Raw genomic sequence first — 14,916 nt, 5'->3', positions numbered from 1 at the left:
ACAGAGATTATTCTGCTCAGTCAAGTAAGAACCACAAGCAACAAAAAGTAGGCGGCAACAAAATAGAACAGAGGAAGAGATTACTTTTATTTTGATAATTCCTCCTGCAATCAAGCAATTTTCTGCGCTTAATATTGAAATAGGCATTAACATTGCATGCACACATCATTGTAAACTTGCACTTGTGTAAACCCCAACAATCACTATCAGCTTCATCTGTATTACAGTGATCTAATGACTGAGGCATGATGGCAGTAAATAAATATCTTCTCTTATTTTCTTGTGTTTTCTCTTAACATGCAAACACACTCACACATATGCACATCCAGCAGAAACAGTACATTCTATTCTCTCATAAGTTAATTCATATTGAAGATGTACTTTAATCAAGTGGGTTTCGATATTAAGGCCTTAAACATTAAAAAAATGTCTGAGAACAGATACTATATGACACAAGCTCAACATCAGTGTGACAACATCTTAGACGATAAATAAGTGGTATTTATAAAGAATTTAAAAACCAAGTCTTTGTAAGAAAAAGGTTCAGGGCATAATATGTTGAACAGTGTTAATATCACTCTGCAACTTCAACATAATTAGCTGGGTAGAACCCCTCCTTCCCACCGCTCAGTGCTCCTCGGCACCAGCCTTGATCGTCCTCTTCCTCGACCTTCAGGAATACCTCACCTGGCATCAAACAGAACAAAACTCAGTTCAGTTATGGGCATACAACACGGTGAAATTAATGTTAATTAAGGCAAAAATTCAACTGATGTTGTAAAGACATATTTCAAAAGGAGATTGGAGTCATATATATAAAAGAATATTAGAGTTTGGACATCTTGCTGTTACACAGCACTAAAATAAACAAGCGTGGAAGTGTGCAGGGAATAAAAACACACATCTGTTTAGGTTTCATGTTGGCTTAACTGACAGTAACAGTTGTTTTTTGCTCCATGTGTCATCCTGTGGTTCAGATATGGGTTTCCAGGCAACCTTGCAAATGCTGTCTTGTGTTTTTCTGCGGTTAAGATTTCGGCACCCTAGGGCAGTGGGTCCTAACCTTTTTCTGGTAAGCCACATGCACACAGTCTATTAATTTCATGATCCACATTGCATGCTTTTTTGGTGTATCATTCAAGAGATAATAAAAAAAGATCCAAGTTGAATTTAGTGAAATAATGATCAGCATAAAAGCATTAACAAGCTCTTGTTTGTTTACATTTTTATGCACAAATCATATTCATTCAGCTTAATTTTACTCCATACTTTTCCCGTGGCCATTTACAAGTTATTAAAATGAAACTACAGCAGCATAAACCATAAAATATCACATTAGTAATTCCACACAGCACACTTGTGTTCACCAGCCCGTCTATCATCATTTTAGAAGGACTGATTACAATTCTGTCCTCCTACGCGTATTTATGTTGATGTGGCGGTTGTAATTTGGCATAAACATCTTGTCTTTACACCGAGAATAAAATGGCGTTGTTGCGTCACACTGTATGTGTCACCTGCTTTAAAGGACAGCTCATCACCCTCCTCTCCCACGTAGTCGTACAAAGCTCGCACCTTCACACCCCCAATCATCACACTAGGAGGAGAGGAAAAGTAAAAACGAGGAATATGAATCAGGCGGAAAAATGTATTGTCCACCTCTGGATCATTATTATTTATTCAGACGTGAAAAAGAAAGTTTTCACAGGACTGCATAGCGTGAATAACTAACTATACCCTATGATTCAGCAACTTGTAGAATTACCTTCAGCAGCAATAACTCAAAGTAATCATTTTCTGTGTGACTCACGTTATTGCAGAGGAATTTTGACTTAATCTTTTTTACAACCTTGCTTCATCTCATTGAGGTTTGAGAGTATTCATTTATATCCAGCTCCTGTAAAGATCTGCCACAACGTTTCAGTCAGACTTTGACTGGACCATCGCAACACCTTTGATTCTTTTCCTTTTCCGCCATTGTTGTAGATTCACTGCTGTGCGTAGGATCGTTGTCCTGTTGCTTGATCCAGCTATCAGACAGATGTCCTTACATTTTACTCTAGAATACTTTGGTATTCTAGTTCATGGTCAACTCAATGTCTGCAAACTGTTCAGGTCCTTTGGCTGAAAACAAACCCAAAAAAGCACACCTCCACCAGCGGTGACAGTTGATATGAGATGGCAATCCTTCCAAACAAGCCATACTTTTCCAATTGTTCAGTCATAAACTTTAACATTTAACACGTTAAGTCCTGTAGCTTTTTGATTTTTGCAGGTGATAAACTTACTGATGAAAAATTAAGCAAATGCATTTGGTTACTTGATGGTTTTTGGCTGCTAATTATCTTCTTAATTCCTATGGATGGTGTAGATAGTTTTTTACAGAACTGTATAAGAGCACACACACCACTTGGGGTAACTTACGGTCGGCTTTCCTTTCCTTTTTGGGCTCTCTTCTTTCGCTTGAGCTTTTTTACTGGTGGGACCCATTCCTGATGTAACATGAAAAAGAATATATAGGTTAACATGTAGCTCCCTGACAAAAACTGCAAAAATGAGCTGCAAAAACACAATTCATGGCTCTGAATTCAAAACACCTTGCATATTAAAATTCCCAAATTTACAGTAGAAATTAACATGTTTACCACCTAGTATTATTGTTTTTATCAGCTAATTTCCCCTTTAATTATAATTGCCGAGATGATGTTTTTAAAAGAAGGCTTAAAGTTGCGCATTATTAGCAGTGACGGTTGGTGATAACTAGGCAGCTAACTGTCTGCTAGGCTTCATCTCACTGAACTAGACTGCTCTGCTATTTTCGTGGGGTTTTCACGTTAATTTAATTATCTGACAAATAGTATTGCTCTGCCATCTACAACAGGTTTGCCCTCAAGTTCTGGTGAGTAAAAGTTATTTTATTTGTATTTTAGCGCTAACATACCGTGTCTGTGATTCAGCTAAACTAGGTAGCATTAGCTGATAGCTTAGCACTCTTGCTATTAAATTAAATATAAGACCTTTCTAATATAAAAAACTGCAACAGCCAAAACGTTTCATAAGTGGATATTTATTGTGGATACACTTAAGGTTATGAAATTTGTTTATATGTATAGTATATGTATACAAAATATCGACATAAACACAATAGACTCAATTAGTATATAGTGTTTATGTCGCACATAGAATAATACAGCTGTTTACATGTCTGTGTACCTCAATCTTTGGCCAGTCGGTGGGCATGCCTGGACCGTGATTGTTCTTCCACCATTTGAGATCATCTTGCTCATCAATGGCCATTAAAGTTTGGTGGAGCTCACTGTAAACTGCCTTGACACTGGCACAAAGATGAAAAGACAGTCAACGCTACCACTTATGCTAATAAGTAATTTGTACACATAAGCATTCAAGGATTCAAGTTGCTCACCTTTCATTGTTGGTGACATCCAAGTGTCTATGGATGGACAGGAAGACTTGCTTGAGAAAGCTGATCCTCTTCCTCTCCTCTTCCTGCGACTCTTCAAAAATGGCTTCCATCTCCTCCATATATCGAGGTGTGTAGGTCGACACGTCCTCCAGGATTTTCTCATATTTATCTCTAGCCTGCAGGCAGAAACAGCTGCATGATGCAAAGTTGAGTATCCTCCCCAGGAAGAACCTCCGCTGTGTGGCTTTAACAGAGAATCTAATACGTATAAATCATCTGATGCTCTCTGCTGTTCCCATGCTGTGCTCCATAAACACTGAGCAGAGTAACAATAACACATCTCCATAGAAGGAAATTGCTTGGAACAAAAACTGAAGGCTGGGGCTCGTGTTTAGAATTTTTCAACTGAGTAAATATCAGCAGATATGAGTTGTGAATAAGAAATGGTGAAATTAGAAGTCCTATCAATGCATCCCTAATTAAACATGCGTGACTGAGTGAAATGTTGCAATGATTAAACATCTCTCCTCACCATTTCCTTCTCCTCCGTGGCCTTCTCTCTGGCCTCAGTCATCTTCTGCTTTTTCTCTTGGCTCATCTCAGAGTTTTCGTTTGCTTGCTTTTCTTTCTCCAGAGCTGCTTGCTCCCTCTGACAGACCTTGTGGTATGCAACTCGAACCTTCTCCAGCTGTTGAATATACATTTGCATGTAAATATTATTTATTTGATGGAAAACAGATTTAGTAAATATGCAGTTTTTAGCCAGATTCTTTCTTCTTCATTTTTTGCTGAGAGTTAGATTAAAAAGGTTAAGGCCACTTACATCTATCATTTAAGTACAAAGCTTTTGCCACGATTAGTTTATCTTTGTACTGGAACTAAACTGAGCTTAACTACTGTTGATCTGCTAAAAAGTAAATAATAAGGTCCATCCACTATAGCTAGTTAGTTGCATTACATCATTTTTATATACAGGAAAGTCAGATAAGTCAATACTCAGATTTCACCAGGAAATAGTCTGTGTCCAAAAGGTTTCGGTGACTCTTCAATTCAATTCAATTCAATTTTATTTATATAGCGCCAAATCACAACAAAAGTCGCCTCAAGGCGCTTTGTTGTTGTGTACCTGCCTGCCTTATATGACAGAGCTGCTTATAAATTTGAATTCTCTGCTGTGAAATTCAAGGGTCAGAATTTGAATAACATAAAACATCAATAACATAAAAGCATGGATCCATCTCTTATCAACCGTTCAAGCTGCAGGTGGTGTAACGATGAAGGGGGATATTTTCTCATCTCTTTTTGTGCCTCTCGTGCCATTTGAGCGATGTTCAAACACCGCAGCATACCTGAATATACTGTTAGTGACTATGTTCATCTCTTTATAACCACAACATTGCCATCTGGTTTCATGAACATAAGAATGTGTTTACTGTACTCAGACGGCCTCCACAGTCACCCAATTTCAATCCAATAGAGCACCTTTGTGATGTGATTGAATGGGCATCATGTATGTGTAGCCCAAAAATCTGCAGCCACTGTGTGATGCTATCGTGTCAATGTGGACCAAAACCTCTGAGGACTGGGAGTCAGCGAGTACATATTAACATTCTACTACAACAAAGCTACAGCTACAGATTTGTTGATGAGCTGATGATAAGATCGATCTATTTCATGCCTTTTTCAGTTATAATTTCTTCAACACTTAGCTAGTATCATCAGAAAGCTGTAAAAATCCGTTTTTTCAAGGGGGGTACAGGACAACAGGGTAGTTGAGTGATGACAGAGACAAAGGGCTCAGGGCGAATTCAAACCCAGGACTCTGTAATTTACTTGCAGCATACCATCTCAGCCTGAGATGCTAACCTAGCACACAGTTGTTATTTAGACTGGTCAGAACGACATCATAGATATCCTGATATCACGTCATGTAACTAGTCAAAGTGGTATATTGCTACTTATAATGTTAATTTCAATCAAACTTACTAAATACATATTAAAATGATTTGTCATAGTGTTTATTCAAATGGTTATTAGCATAATAACCAATCATAGCAGAGCAACCCTCTAGCTGAGCCGATCTACGACCGGCCCTCTCATTTCTTTAAATAAAACATGCAGCTAGTCAGCAGCTGTGGTCTAACATCTGATATGGAGTTCCTCATAAAACCACATCATCAACAAATGTGGTATAATGTGTTTCTTTTATTTCTTATCAAGGAGGGAGGGCCATGGAGCCTATCCTCACTATTACTGGGTAGCCTGGATGGGCTTCCAGTCCATCACATGGAGCTGAGAGCTAGCCAACCATTTATACTTAAATGTATGGTTACAGCCAATTTAGGATCACCAATAAACCTGTCTTTGGACTTTTGGAGGAACCCAAAGTACCTGCAGAGAACCCATGCAAGCACAGCAAGAACATAAAAGATGCAGCCGGCTGGCAGATTTGGACCTAGAACCTCTTGCTGTAATATTTTCCCAGCAAACATTGTCCCTTGGGGCCTGTGTGGGACAAGTGTGGGTTTGCTGGACAGGGCGTACACTGGCATGTTTGCTGGGTTACTACCTTGAAAATGAAGCCAAATCTCTTTTTTTCTATTTTTCTGCTAAGTGAAGCTAACAGGCTGCTAGGAAAAAGAAACATTTCAGGTCTTCTTGGGCAGTCTTCATCTGCGTGTCTGATATATCTTATGTTTATTTCTTAGATATATCTTTCATTTGCTGATTAAGAAAATGACATTGCCAAAAGCTAAGAGGACATTCAGCCTGTTTGGTATTGCTAGACCATCATTATAAGTTCACAGTGGTGGATGTATGTGTGCTGCACCTTCATAAGCTTCTTGGACCAGGGTTTCTGCGCACGTGAAAAACTCGTATTGGTGTCGTAGCTCTCCCTGAACCCGCAGAAGATTTTCTTTGGAAAGGTCTCCTTTTGCCAGGTCTTCACCCGGACTCCCTCCTCTGAAGTTAGCGACTGCGAAATGGAAGAATGGAGCGCGGACAAACGCTCAGTGGAGGTGAAGAAACACTGCCATGCTCTCATGAGGGAGCCATAAAGTGGCCCTGAGGAAGCAGGAAAAAAATAGAGGGGATGAGGAATGAAACAACACAGGGTGCAGTGATGAGTCATGGTACTAATAAAGAAATAATGACCTTAATTTTTACACTGAAATTTCAGGCAAGCACAGATGTGCTCATAAAATAAAAATCAGTACTAATTTTGACTTTGTGAGAACAGAGATGGTGAGAAAAGGCCTGGGAGTGTCTGTTTTTAAGCCAACATGTCTTCCCATGACATAGCTTCTTATACTTACGAGAATCCACTATGGACTTCCACTTGCTGCTCCACTGGCTGAGCTGCTGGGCGTACTGTTTTTCTACCTTTGCTCTCTCCATGAAGCAGGCCACTATGTCGTTGCATGCCTGGAAGGACCGTTCAGTTCGATGCACTGTGCGTACATAATTCCCTGGCTGGTAGGAAAGCAGGAAAGATGTTGATGATATGTGAGAATAACAATTTTTTCGAGTAGGCACACCTACTCTTAACCATAAATATAATCCTCACCATCCAGAAACTCTGTTTCCTGGCATCCTCGGGAGGCTCTTTGGGAAGGCTTGCCATTATTGGGAGCACGTCTGTCTCATAAAGCAAAAGATTTGTTATAGAAGATAGTTGCTAGACTGGTTTGGATACATAGCAGGCAGAGAAAGAGAGTTTTTATTGGCAGGCAGAAGACGTTGATTATCATTGCAACAGGTTGGACGTCTGCACTGTGTGATGTGTACAGTTTCCTAGTAAACAAAACCGCTCCCCCTGTATGGGAAGTGCATCTGACAGAAACAAAAACTGACAAAGCTTTGTAGTTGTGTGTTTGCTTATGTCATTGTCATCACAACTTGTACAGTTTTGTGTAATTTATACTGTACAATGCCCAGATAACCCCTACTTGGAGTCTTCCTGCACTATTAAGGGGAGTGCCGTTCCAGTGGCAGACTGGAATTCACAGGGGCGGGGATCTGCCAGCAGGAATAGAACAGCTGCTCTAACATTCTTCCTGTTGCCTTCCCAAAATAAACAGTGCGGAAAGGTCATCTTTCCCATTTGCTCTGACTAATACAGGCCCTGTTAGTACCAACAGTCTCCCACTCTGACTCTTGTTGCCATTCAGTTCAGAGATCATGTCTGCAAGAGTGCAGAGGCAGATTTCTGATCTGGCAACAAAAAGTGTGATTTTAATGAAATAAAGTGTCCACATAGCAGCCATATTTGCACCGCATGTTATGTATGACCCATTGGGCAGACAGAAGAAGAGAAACTGAACAGAAGAAGGCAGATGTATCCACAAATTTGTCACAATCTGGCTTCTGTCTGTCTGGGTAGCGCGTTGACACATGGCTGGCTGAGTAATATGAAAGTGACTAACCACACCTCATCACAAGACTCAGCATGACTGAGAGTCAGACTCATAGCTTCTTTTCTATAGATAGCTGGTATCCGTACTTGTATTATCTTGTTTAGACTTAATTTTTCTCACTTTCTATGAGCTCCTACAAGGTTAAAAAAAGTCCCCCCAGGCGCAACCTAGACTTGCTTCATCTTGACTCTACTGTTCATGCAGAGGAAAGGAAGAGAAGCAACAAGCGAACAAATGTGAACAAGTTTTAAATAGTTTGTCAGACATATGCATTCAAGTATTTTAACTCTTAAAAACTCGCATTCGCAAGCCAAGAAAGCATTAAAAGTGGCAGCAGAGCACTCATGCCAGGGAGCAACCAGCACTTACATTTCTCTCTGAATCACCAGTGATTACTCAAGTGACCACTTGTTACTGTAGTTCAAGGGCTGCTGAGGATTTCTCTCCATGACTATCTCCCCCTCTCCCAGTGTGCCTCTCCTCCTCTAACACATGCTCCTCTCCCTCTCTCACTGACCCAATTTTCCCTTGGCATTTAAAGTTACACATACACGTTGTTGATCGCAAAGTGGGTGTGAAACGCAGAGAAGCCAGTAGGAAGAGAAAAATAATGTTAAACAAATCAGAACATTTGCATGGTAGCTGATTCTATGCTAAACAGCTTCAGGGCAAACAAATGAGGAGGACGAAACTTACCTTTCTCGCTCTCCTACCCGTCAGCTGTGCTTCTAGTTTGCAGTCATGCTACGACAAACTATTCTTCCTCTTTTTCTTCTGATCCTTTACTTTAGCCCCATCCTTTTTCAGCTTGTTTAGCTCTTCTCCCCCTCTGTGACTATCCCCGTCTCACTTTCTTTCCACTCTGTTATTAGAAAAACAGCTGGAAGAAACTCCCCTCCTTCTTTCTGCCCTGCCTGGCCCTCCCTCTGTCTCTCTCAATATGGTGCTAATGAGATGCTGAACCTTCATTTTGACTGTTCACTGGTCACAGAATCATGTCAGTGTGGCACACAGTCATGTGAGCCTATTAGTGAGAGTGTGACAGCAGGAGGGGGGCTAGGCAGAGGGGGGCTCCCGTGAACTGCCACATTAGCCCTATGCTCCACCGTGACCTGCCCTTCTCTCTGGTCGGGCCTAGAAAGAGAGTACAGCATGCAGCATGTTCACCTACTCACTGTTTATTCTGCCCTGCACTCTTTTGGATGCGAGCCAGGAGTGAAAGGAGAGCACCAGTGTCATCCAGACTTACACTCTATTCACTGCTGTCTCTAGCTGGTCTCATTGATTTGCTGAGGCTTGCTGGAAACAGTGGAAACTGTTGTGAACACAACATTGGCATGTTACATTTTCAAACACAGCTACGTTTTGGCAGTTTTAAATAAGTTATAAAACAATATTGTGATTGATTTGGAGCCTATGGTAGTCCAGTTATTCTTATTCCAGTGCTCATTTTGTTCTTTTTTTAGCTCTATTTGGTCAGTTTGGGAAATTTCTGTCTCTTTAACTCCTTGCCATTAATATTGCCTGTATGCTTTTTGGTGCACAGCAGGTATTGGACTGTACAAAAGATGCCTTTTGTGCCTTATGTACACTGATGCCTGCTCTGTTCTGTGCTGGGGTCTTTCTCAAGCTGCTGCAGAAGAGATGCATATTGGAAGGCAGGAGGAGGTCTCAGAACAGATCCATGACATCAAATATAAATTGCTGCAGATGGAAATAACCACTGTAACAATAGCCACTGTTGTCGCGCTGCAAAGAGGGGTTTGAATCTAAGCCTTTCTGTGTGCATATGCTTGCATGTTCTCCATGTAGATGCGTGGGTTCTCTGCACAGTCGAAAGACATGTTAGGGTAAATCATGATTCCACATTGACCACAGTAGTGAAGGTTTGTCTGTTTTTGTGTTTGCCCTGTGATAGAACTTTTGACCGGTCCAGAGTGTACCACATTTCTCACCCCATGACAGCCGTGCTGGGCTCCAACCCCCCTCCGACCATAAGGATAAGAAGATGGATGAAAGAAAATAACAGCATTCTTTTAACTTTAAGGGTCTTTGCTAAAATTATTCAATTCTGACAACTTCACTAAACTAGCAAGTAAAGTCACAGTATGTCCTGACAGAGATTAATGAGGTATAATGAAAATATCTAAGCCTCCTGCTACACTTGGATCGCTCTGTGGAATTCCAGTTTTTATCATTTGCATTTCCACATTTGGGATGCATCCTATTTTTTCAAACAAACAAAACAGCATCACTTCAGTTTTGTTTTGGGGAAGAGGATAACACTGTATGAATTCAAGTTTGTATTGGGGGGGGGGGGGGGGGGGGATAGCTGTGTAGACATGGCCGAAAGCCTCCTGCCTTCTCCATGTAAATTGAGTTGATGCACAATGGCAGGTATCACATTTTGCATCAGAGGTTTTTCTTGGAAGATCGCAAGACATTACAGTAGAACACAGTGTTGACAGTTGAAAAACAAAAAGCAAGCAAGCAAACAAACAAAAACAATGAGCACACTCCTGGTCATGCTCCTGACCTGATCTGCCTCCTTCAGGCATGCACATGTGCTTTCTTTTTACACTGATAACTGCTGTCTGGTCTCTGGGTTGTAGTCAGAGACCCATCTGTTATCAGCATCACCCATGACATACAAGTCAGTCTGACACAGAATTGGATGGCGACTTTCTGGACAGGTTTGAAATCCATAGTGAAAGCACAGATATGCACGTGTATATGGTTAGAACGAGACTTCCATTAAAGTCTTTTTGAGAAAAAAATCCAGGGTATATAAGTAACATTTAGGGGTCAATGTGTCCAAACTGTGAAAGCGTTTGTTTTCTCACTTGGTAGATGTCTCTAGTAATAGAGTTTGTGACTTTGTGTGTCCTGGTTTCCGAGTAAGCATCTAAGATTTCTGCTGCATCCTCGAGACAATGCAAGCCAAGCGAATAGTAATTGTGCTCATAGCAATGGAAAATTACATTTTAATATTTAAAGACCATTATATATTTTCCAAATCACAGACCTGAATGCTACTTACTATTACTTTTCAGACCTTGGAGAAACAGAGTTTAAATTAAAATAGAGATTGGTGACAAATTCAACAAACAATCCTGTTATTCAAGTGAAAAAAAGAACAAGTGTAAAGAAGAAAATATCTGTAGGAAGAACAGAAACAGTGTTCTACATGCTTTAAGTACAAGTTTAAAGACTTGTTTCACCAGTCAGATTGCCCAGTTATGTGATGGCTACTCTTTTAATTTGTACCAGATATGCAGTCCTTATGCAAAATGAACTTGAAGATATCAGTAAAGAAAAGTAACTTTGAAAAACCCTTATTAAAACTACACATGTTGTGAGTAAGTGGTAGCCTCTGGGACCGAAACATGAAGCCAACAAGGAGCTGTCAGAAACTGTAATTCCTGGATGGGCTATTTGAAGCTGTCTCTAAAACTGAATCAGTTTTAATAAGTATCCATGTTAAAATCTACATTAGAATAAAGCATATTTACAGCCTGGTACAAAAATAGTTTTTATTAGTATAACTTATATAGTCCTTTAAAAATTGGTTTCCTCTGTTTGTAAAGCCGCAAGACCTCCCATGAAAAACACCTGAAAACCAAAGACTGCATATAAAAGATGGACATAGCCATTTTCGTTGTTTTCCCTCCAGTCCCAGATCTCGCGATGCTAACAGTGTGTAACATCTCACCACTAGATGTCAGTAGATTGCAATCAACTGAATTTTGTCTTCTTACTTACTCTCTCAATTCAAGTGCAAAATCCAACTGTGGTGACCACTGCAGGATAAATGACTCTGGCCACCATTTATGTGTAGTGAGTATGCGGTGTCAGTCCACTGTTTACCTTAGCTGTCAATATACTGGGTGTCCATGGCAATTTACTCTGGAGGAGGCTATAAAAGGAGTCAGTATGAGTTGATGAATCAGTGAAGCTGATAACAGAGGTGAGTTGTTGAGGATATCCTGAATTTTTCTGTTGGTAAGACCTGCTGAGCCTCCCTGAGCCTGGTTCTGATGGAAGATTTCTTCCTGTAAAAGGGAGTTTTTCTTTCCCACTGTCACCATGTTCTTGCTCAAGAGGGTCGTCTGATTATTGGTCTTTGCTTTATATTTTTGGAGCGTCTTTGGTGCTATAAAAAAATAAATTAAATTGAATAAGTTCGATTAAAAGTATCCCCATGAGAAGAAAACAGTTGTGGCTTTATGACACAAAGAAAACCGATTCTTGGTAGTTTTCCTAATTGTGTGCAAAACTCAACAAAAAGAAATGCAAAAAAAGAAAATAAATGGGAAAACTGGCACGAAAAAATCAGCATGATTACATTTACAGTTTTCTCCCATGAACCTTAAACTGACCACCACGGTAGAAAACAGTCATTTCTTTCAAGTTGTTTTGCATTGTTCTTCATGCCTCACGGGCATCATTCGTTTTGCTGCATGAATGCAGCCAGTGTTTGCTTTGAATCAAGCCATCTCATCTTCTTATCCTTGCTCTCTAAACTTTTGTCCTATTAGCTCACTGAGCCTGATGGGAAAACAATCCTGGACCTGAAAACAATGTTGTGTTCAACCACCCTAGGGCTGAGACGAGCTGCTGCCAAATGACTCAATTCAAACACTGCACTTGAAATTGGATCATTATGTGAATCTGTCAGAAGAGGGAATCCAACATGAAATGAGAATCACAACAGGGCAATAGTTTATTTTAGCATTTATTTCAACACCTTAGTTGTACCTCTATCATGTTGTTTACCAGTATACTGTATTTTATTTAAAACAAAAATTATATATATATATTTATATATTTATATATACCTTTTATCTCTGCATACTTATGCTCAAACTGTATGTAGTCATAGTCGTTATGCATTTCACTAGACCTAAAATGCTCTTTTAAATCATAGTATGTAATGCTTTCTACACTACTGCTCAATCCTTTCTCCTTTTCGACCATAATGTGATAGCAACTCGTCATAAGAATACAGAGCCGTAATTTTAAACTCACATGTAGAAAATATGCAGTATACTAACGTGTCAGCTTCACAGGGGTCACCACAGGGCGAGCAGTATAGAAAGCATTTACAGAAAACCCAAAATGAACCATAAACAAAACAAAGCTTCAAAGAATTTTGCCCACACTATTTGGAAGACGGAGATTCTTAAAATGTTTACATACTTAATATTATAATCTTCATTATACTATATTTTTATATGTTATCTTTGTCGTTGCCATCATCATCATTACATACAGAGCTATAAATGATGTGTTTTTGCCTTACAGTTGATTTTACTGCAAATGGCTAAACTGGCACGTTAAAAACAAAATCCAGGATGTTCATGTTCACCTCTATGCAACACTCATAGTATTTTAAGTTTATCGCAGAAAAATCCCTTTTAAAAGTGAGTCAGAGCTTTTCTTTCTGAGGGGTAATGTGTGTGGAACAGTGAAACATTTGGATTGTCATCTGGTGAGAAAAGATAAACAATGCTGTCTGAGCATTATAAATACATTTTGAAAAAGGCATTAGAGAAAGAAAGGGGCTCAGGGGGCAAAGCATTTGACTACCAACGCAGGCAGATGGACACACACGCACAAAATCAGACACACACAGACTCACAGAGGCTTAAGGTTGAGGAAGTCAGGCAGACAAAAGCAGTAAAAAGCCCTTTTTGATCACTGCACCTGCTGTGTGAGAGAGAGGGCGTTCAACATTATGGCATGGTAGAGGATGGAGCCACCCTTTGACCTGTGCTATGGCCAGTAAACACCAAGAAAGTCTAAGAAAAATGGTTTGAAATGACATGCTAAACATTTCATTTCTAATATGCCATTTCCTTTCTGCAGAATAATCAAGACAACAATAAAAAGATTAATTTAACAACAACAGTTTTTCAAATTTCTGTCCTCGTTTTTCACAACTTTGATTCCAACGTTTAGAAATACCCTGACCAGTTTGAAATGAATGATTGCAATCAGCACTTAGTACAAAACAAATGGTTTCTACTAATAGTGAATTCAGTTTAACATGGAAGATATATTTAGCGCTTGCAAAGTACATACATACAAAGCATACTGGGGCAACCTTTGGGGGAAAATGGCAAATATATAAAACAGTACTGTGGTTGTTTAGCTTTTCTTCTATCATCATTTACAAAAAAAAGCCTTTCTCCCACATTCTGACTTTGGCTCCAGTACTCGCAGCCATACTCTGATCTGCTTAAAGCTACAAAACTGATGTTAGGATATGGCCCTCTGCTTTTACAAGAGTTTCTGGCTCAGACATAATCAGTAACATTTAATTGGGCTTCACCCTTTAAGCAGCAACTTTGCAACTTTTTCTTTGAACTCAGACTCAAGTTTTCTCATTGCTGCAAAGCAGCAGATGGTGTGAGAATCCATCTGTCAGTGTGTGTGAGAATATGAGTGCAAGTACGTATGTGTGTTTATTCTTTTACAGCACAAAACGGTGTGTTAATTAAATGCCTGTCCATCAAAAGTTTTAAAGTATATTTTCAGATGAAAAGCATTATCTGTAGAAATTCTTATTTTCTTCATCACCTCTTTTGACCAATAGTTCTACAAATTTCCATCCAGTGCTCTAAAACAAATGTGCAAGACAACATGTTTCTCCACATATCCATGGATTCGAACAAGTTCAACGCAAGCTGTTGTTGTCCACTGTTCTTCTCTTGCAAATCTTCTGTTACTGATGATCTTTGTCATTTCATTTCTTTCCCTCTTTTTCATCTTTGAATCACACCTTCATTCTCTCAGTCTGTGTCTCGGGGAGGAGTACTGACATGCAAAGGAGAAGAGAGCCGCCTGGGAAGAAAAGGAGGCCAAATCAAAGAATAAGAATGGGTGGAAACTTAAAAAAGATGGAACGACTAAGGTTGATATGACTAAGTTACTAAAGTGAAAGAGAAGGGAATGGAGAGAAGATGCGATGACCTTATCAATTTATATGCCTCTAATGAAGGAAGGGGATGGTTGAGCTAACTTGCATGGAAGTAATGAGACTCTTTGACTTTCCTTCATCATCCAGTGCTC

The 14,916-nt window shown here is 39.6% G+C and overlaps 2 protein-coding genes across 3 annotated transcripts in view; both read right to left on the bottom strand.

The window, feature by feature from the left end:
- Positions 1 to 65: 65 nt before the first annotated feature.
- LOC146702863 (protein kinase C and casein kinase substrate in neurons protein 3) lies at positions 66 to 8,725 on the bottom strand. 2 transcript variants are annotated; one of them, XM_085465902.1, is made up of 10 exons: positions 8,539 to 8,725; positions 6,993 to 7,063; positions 6,742 to 6,898; positions 6,255 to 6,490; positions 3,957 to 4,112; positions 3,425 to 3,600; positions 3,214 to 3,334; positions 2,425 to 2,492; positions 1,518 to 1,597; positions 66 to 687 (listed from the first exon to the last, which is right to left on the bottom strand). In XM_085465902.1, exons 2-10 carry the CDS (start codon positions 7,047 to 7,049, stop codon positions 575 to 577), a joined length of 1,164 nt encoding a protein of 387 aa, XP_085322028.1. In that variant the 5' UTR covers positions 7,050 to 7,063; positions 8,539 to 8,725; the 3' UTR covers positions 66 to 574. The 2 variants fall into 2 exon arrangements, with proteins under 2 accessions (XP_085322028.1, XP_085322029.1); XM_085465903.1 differs by lacking the exon at positions 8,539 to 8,725 and adding an exon at positions 8,212 to 8,376.
- A 3,834-nt stretch (positions 8,726 to 12,559) lies between these two features.
- LOC146702862 (SH3 and multiple ankyrin repeat domains protein 1-like) overlaps positions 12,560 to 14,916 on the bottom strand; it is a 48,765-nt gene continuing 46,408 nt past the window's right edge. The window contains exon 28 of the mRNA XM_085465905.1: positions 12,560 to 14,688. Coding sequence (XP_085322031.1) covers positions 14,637 to 14,688 — 52 coding nt within the window. The 3' untranslated portion in view covers positions 12,560 to 14,636. The remainder of the gene's footprint in view (positions 14,689 to 14,916) is intronic.

Source organism: Copadichromis virginalis, linkage group LG8 (genome assembly GCF_057382275.1).
Source record: "Copadichromis virginalis isolate Kocher_CV1m ecotype Utaka linkage group LG8, C_Virginalis_male_GT1.1, whole genome shotgun sequence".
Classification (NCBI taxonomy): Eukaryota; Metazoa; Chordata; class Actinopteri; order Cichliformes; family Cichlidae; genus Copadichromis; species Copadichromis virginalis.
The sequence above is the reverse complement of the archived record's forward strand: the minus strand, read 5'-3'. Positions and strand labels throughout refer to the sequence as shown.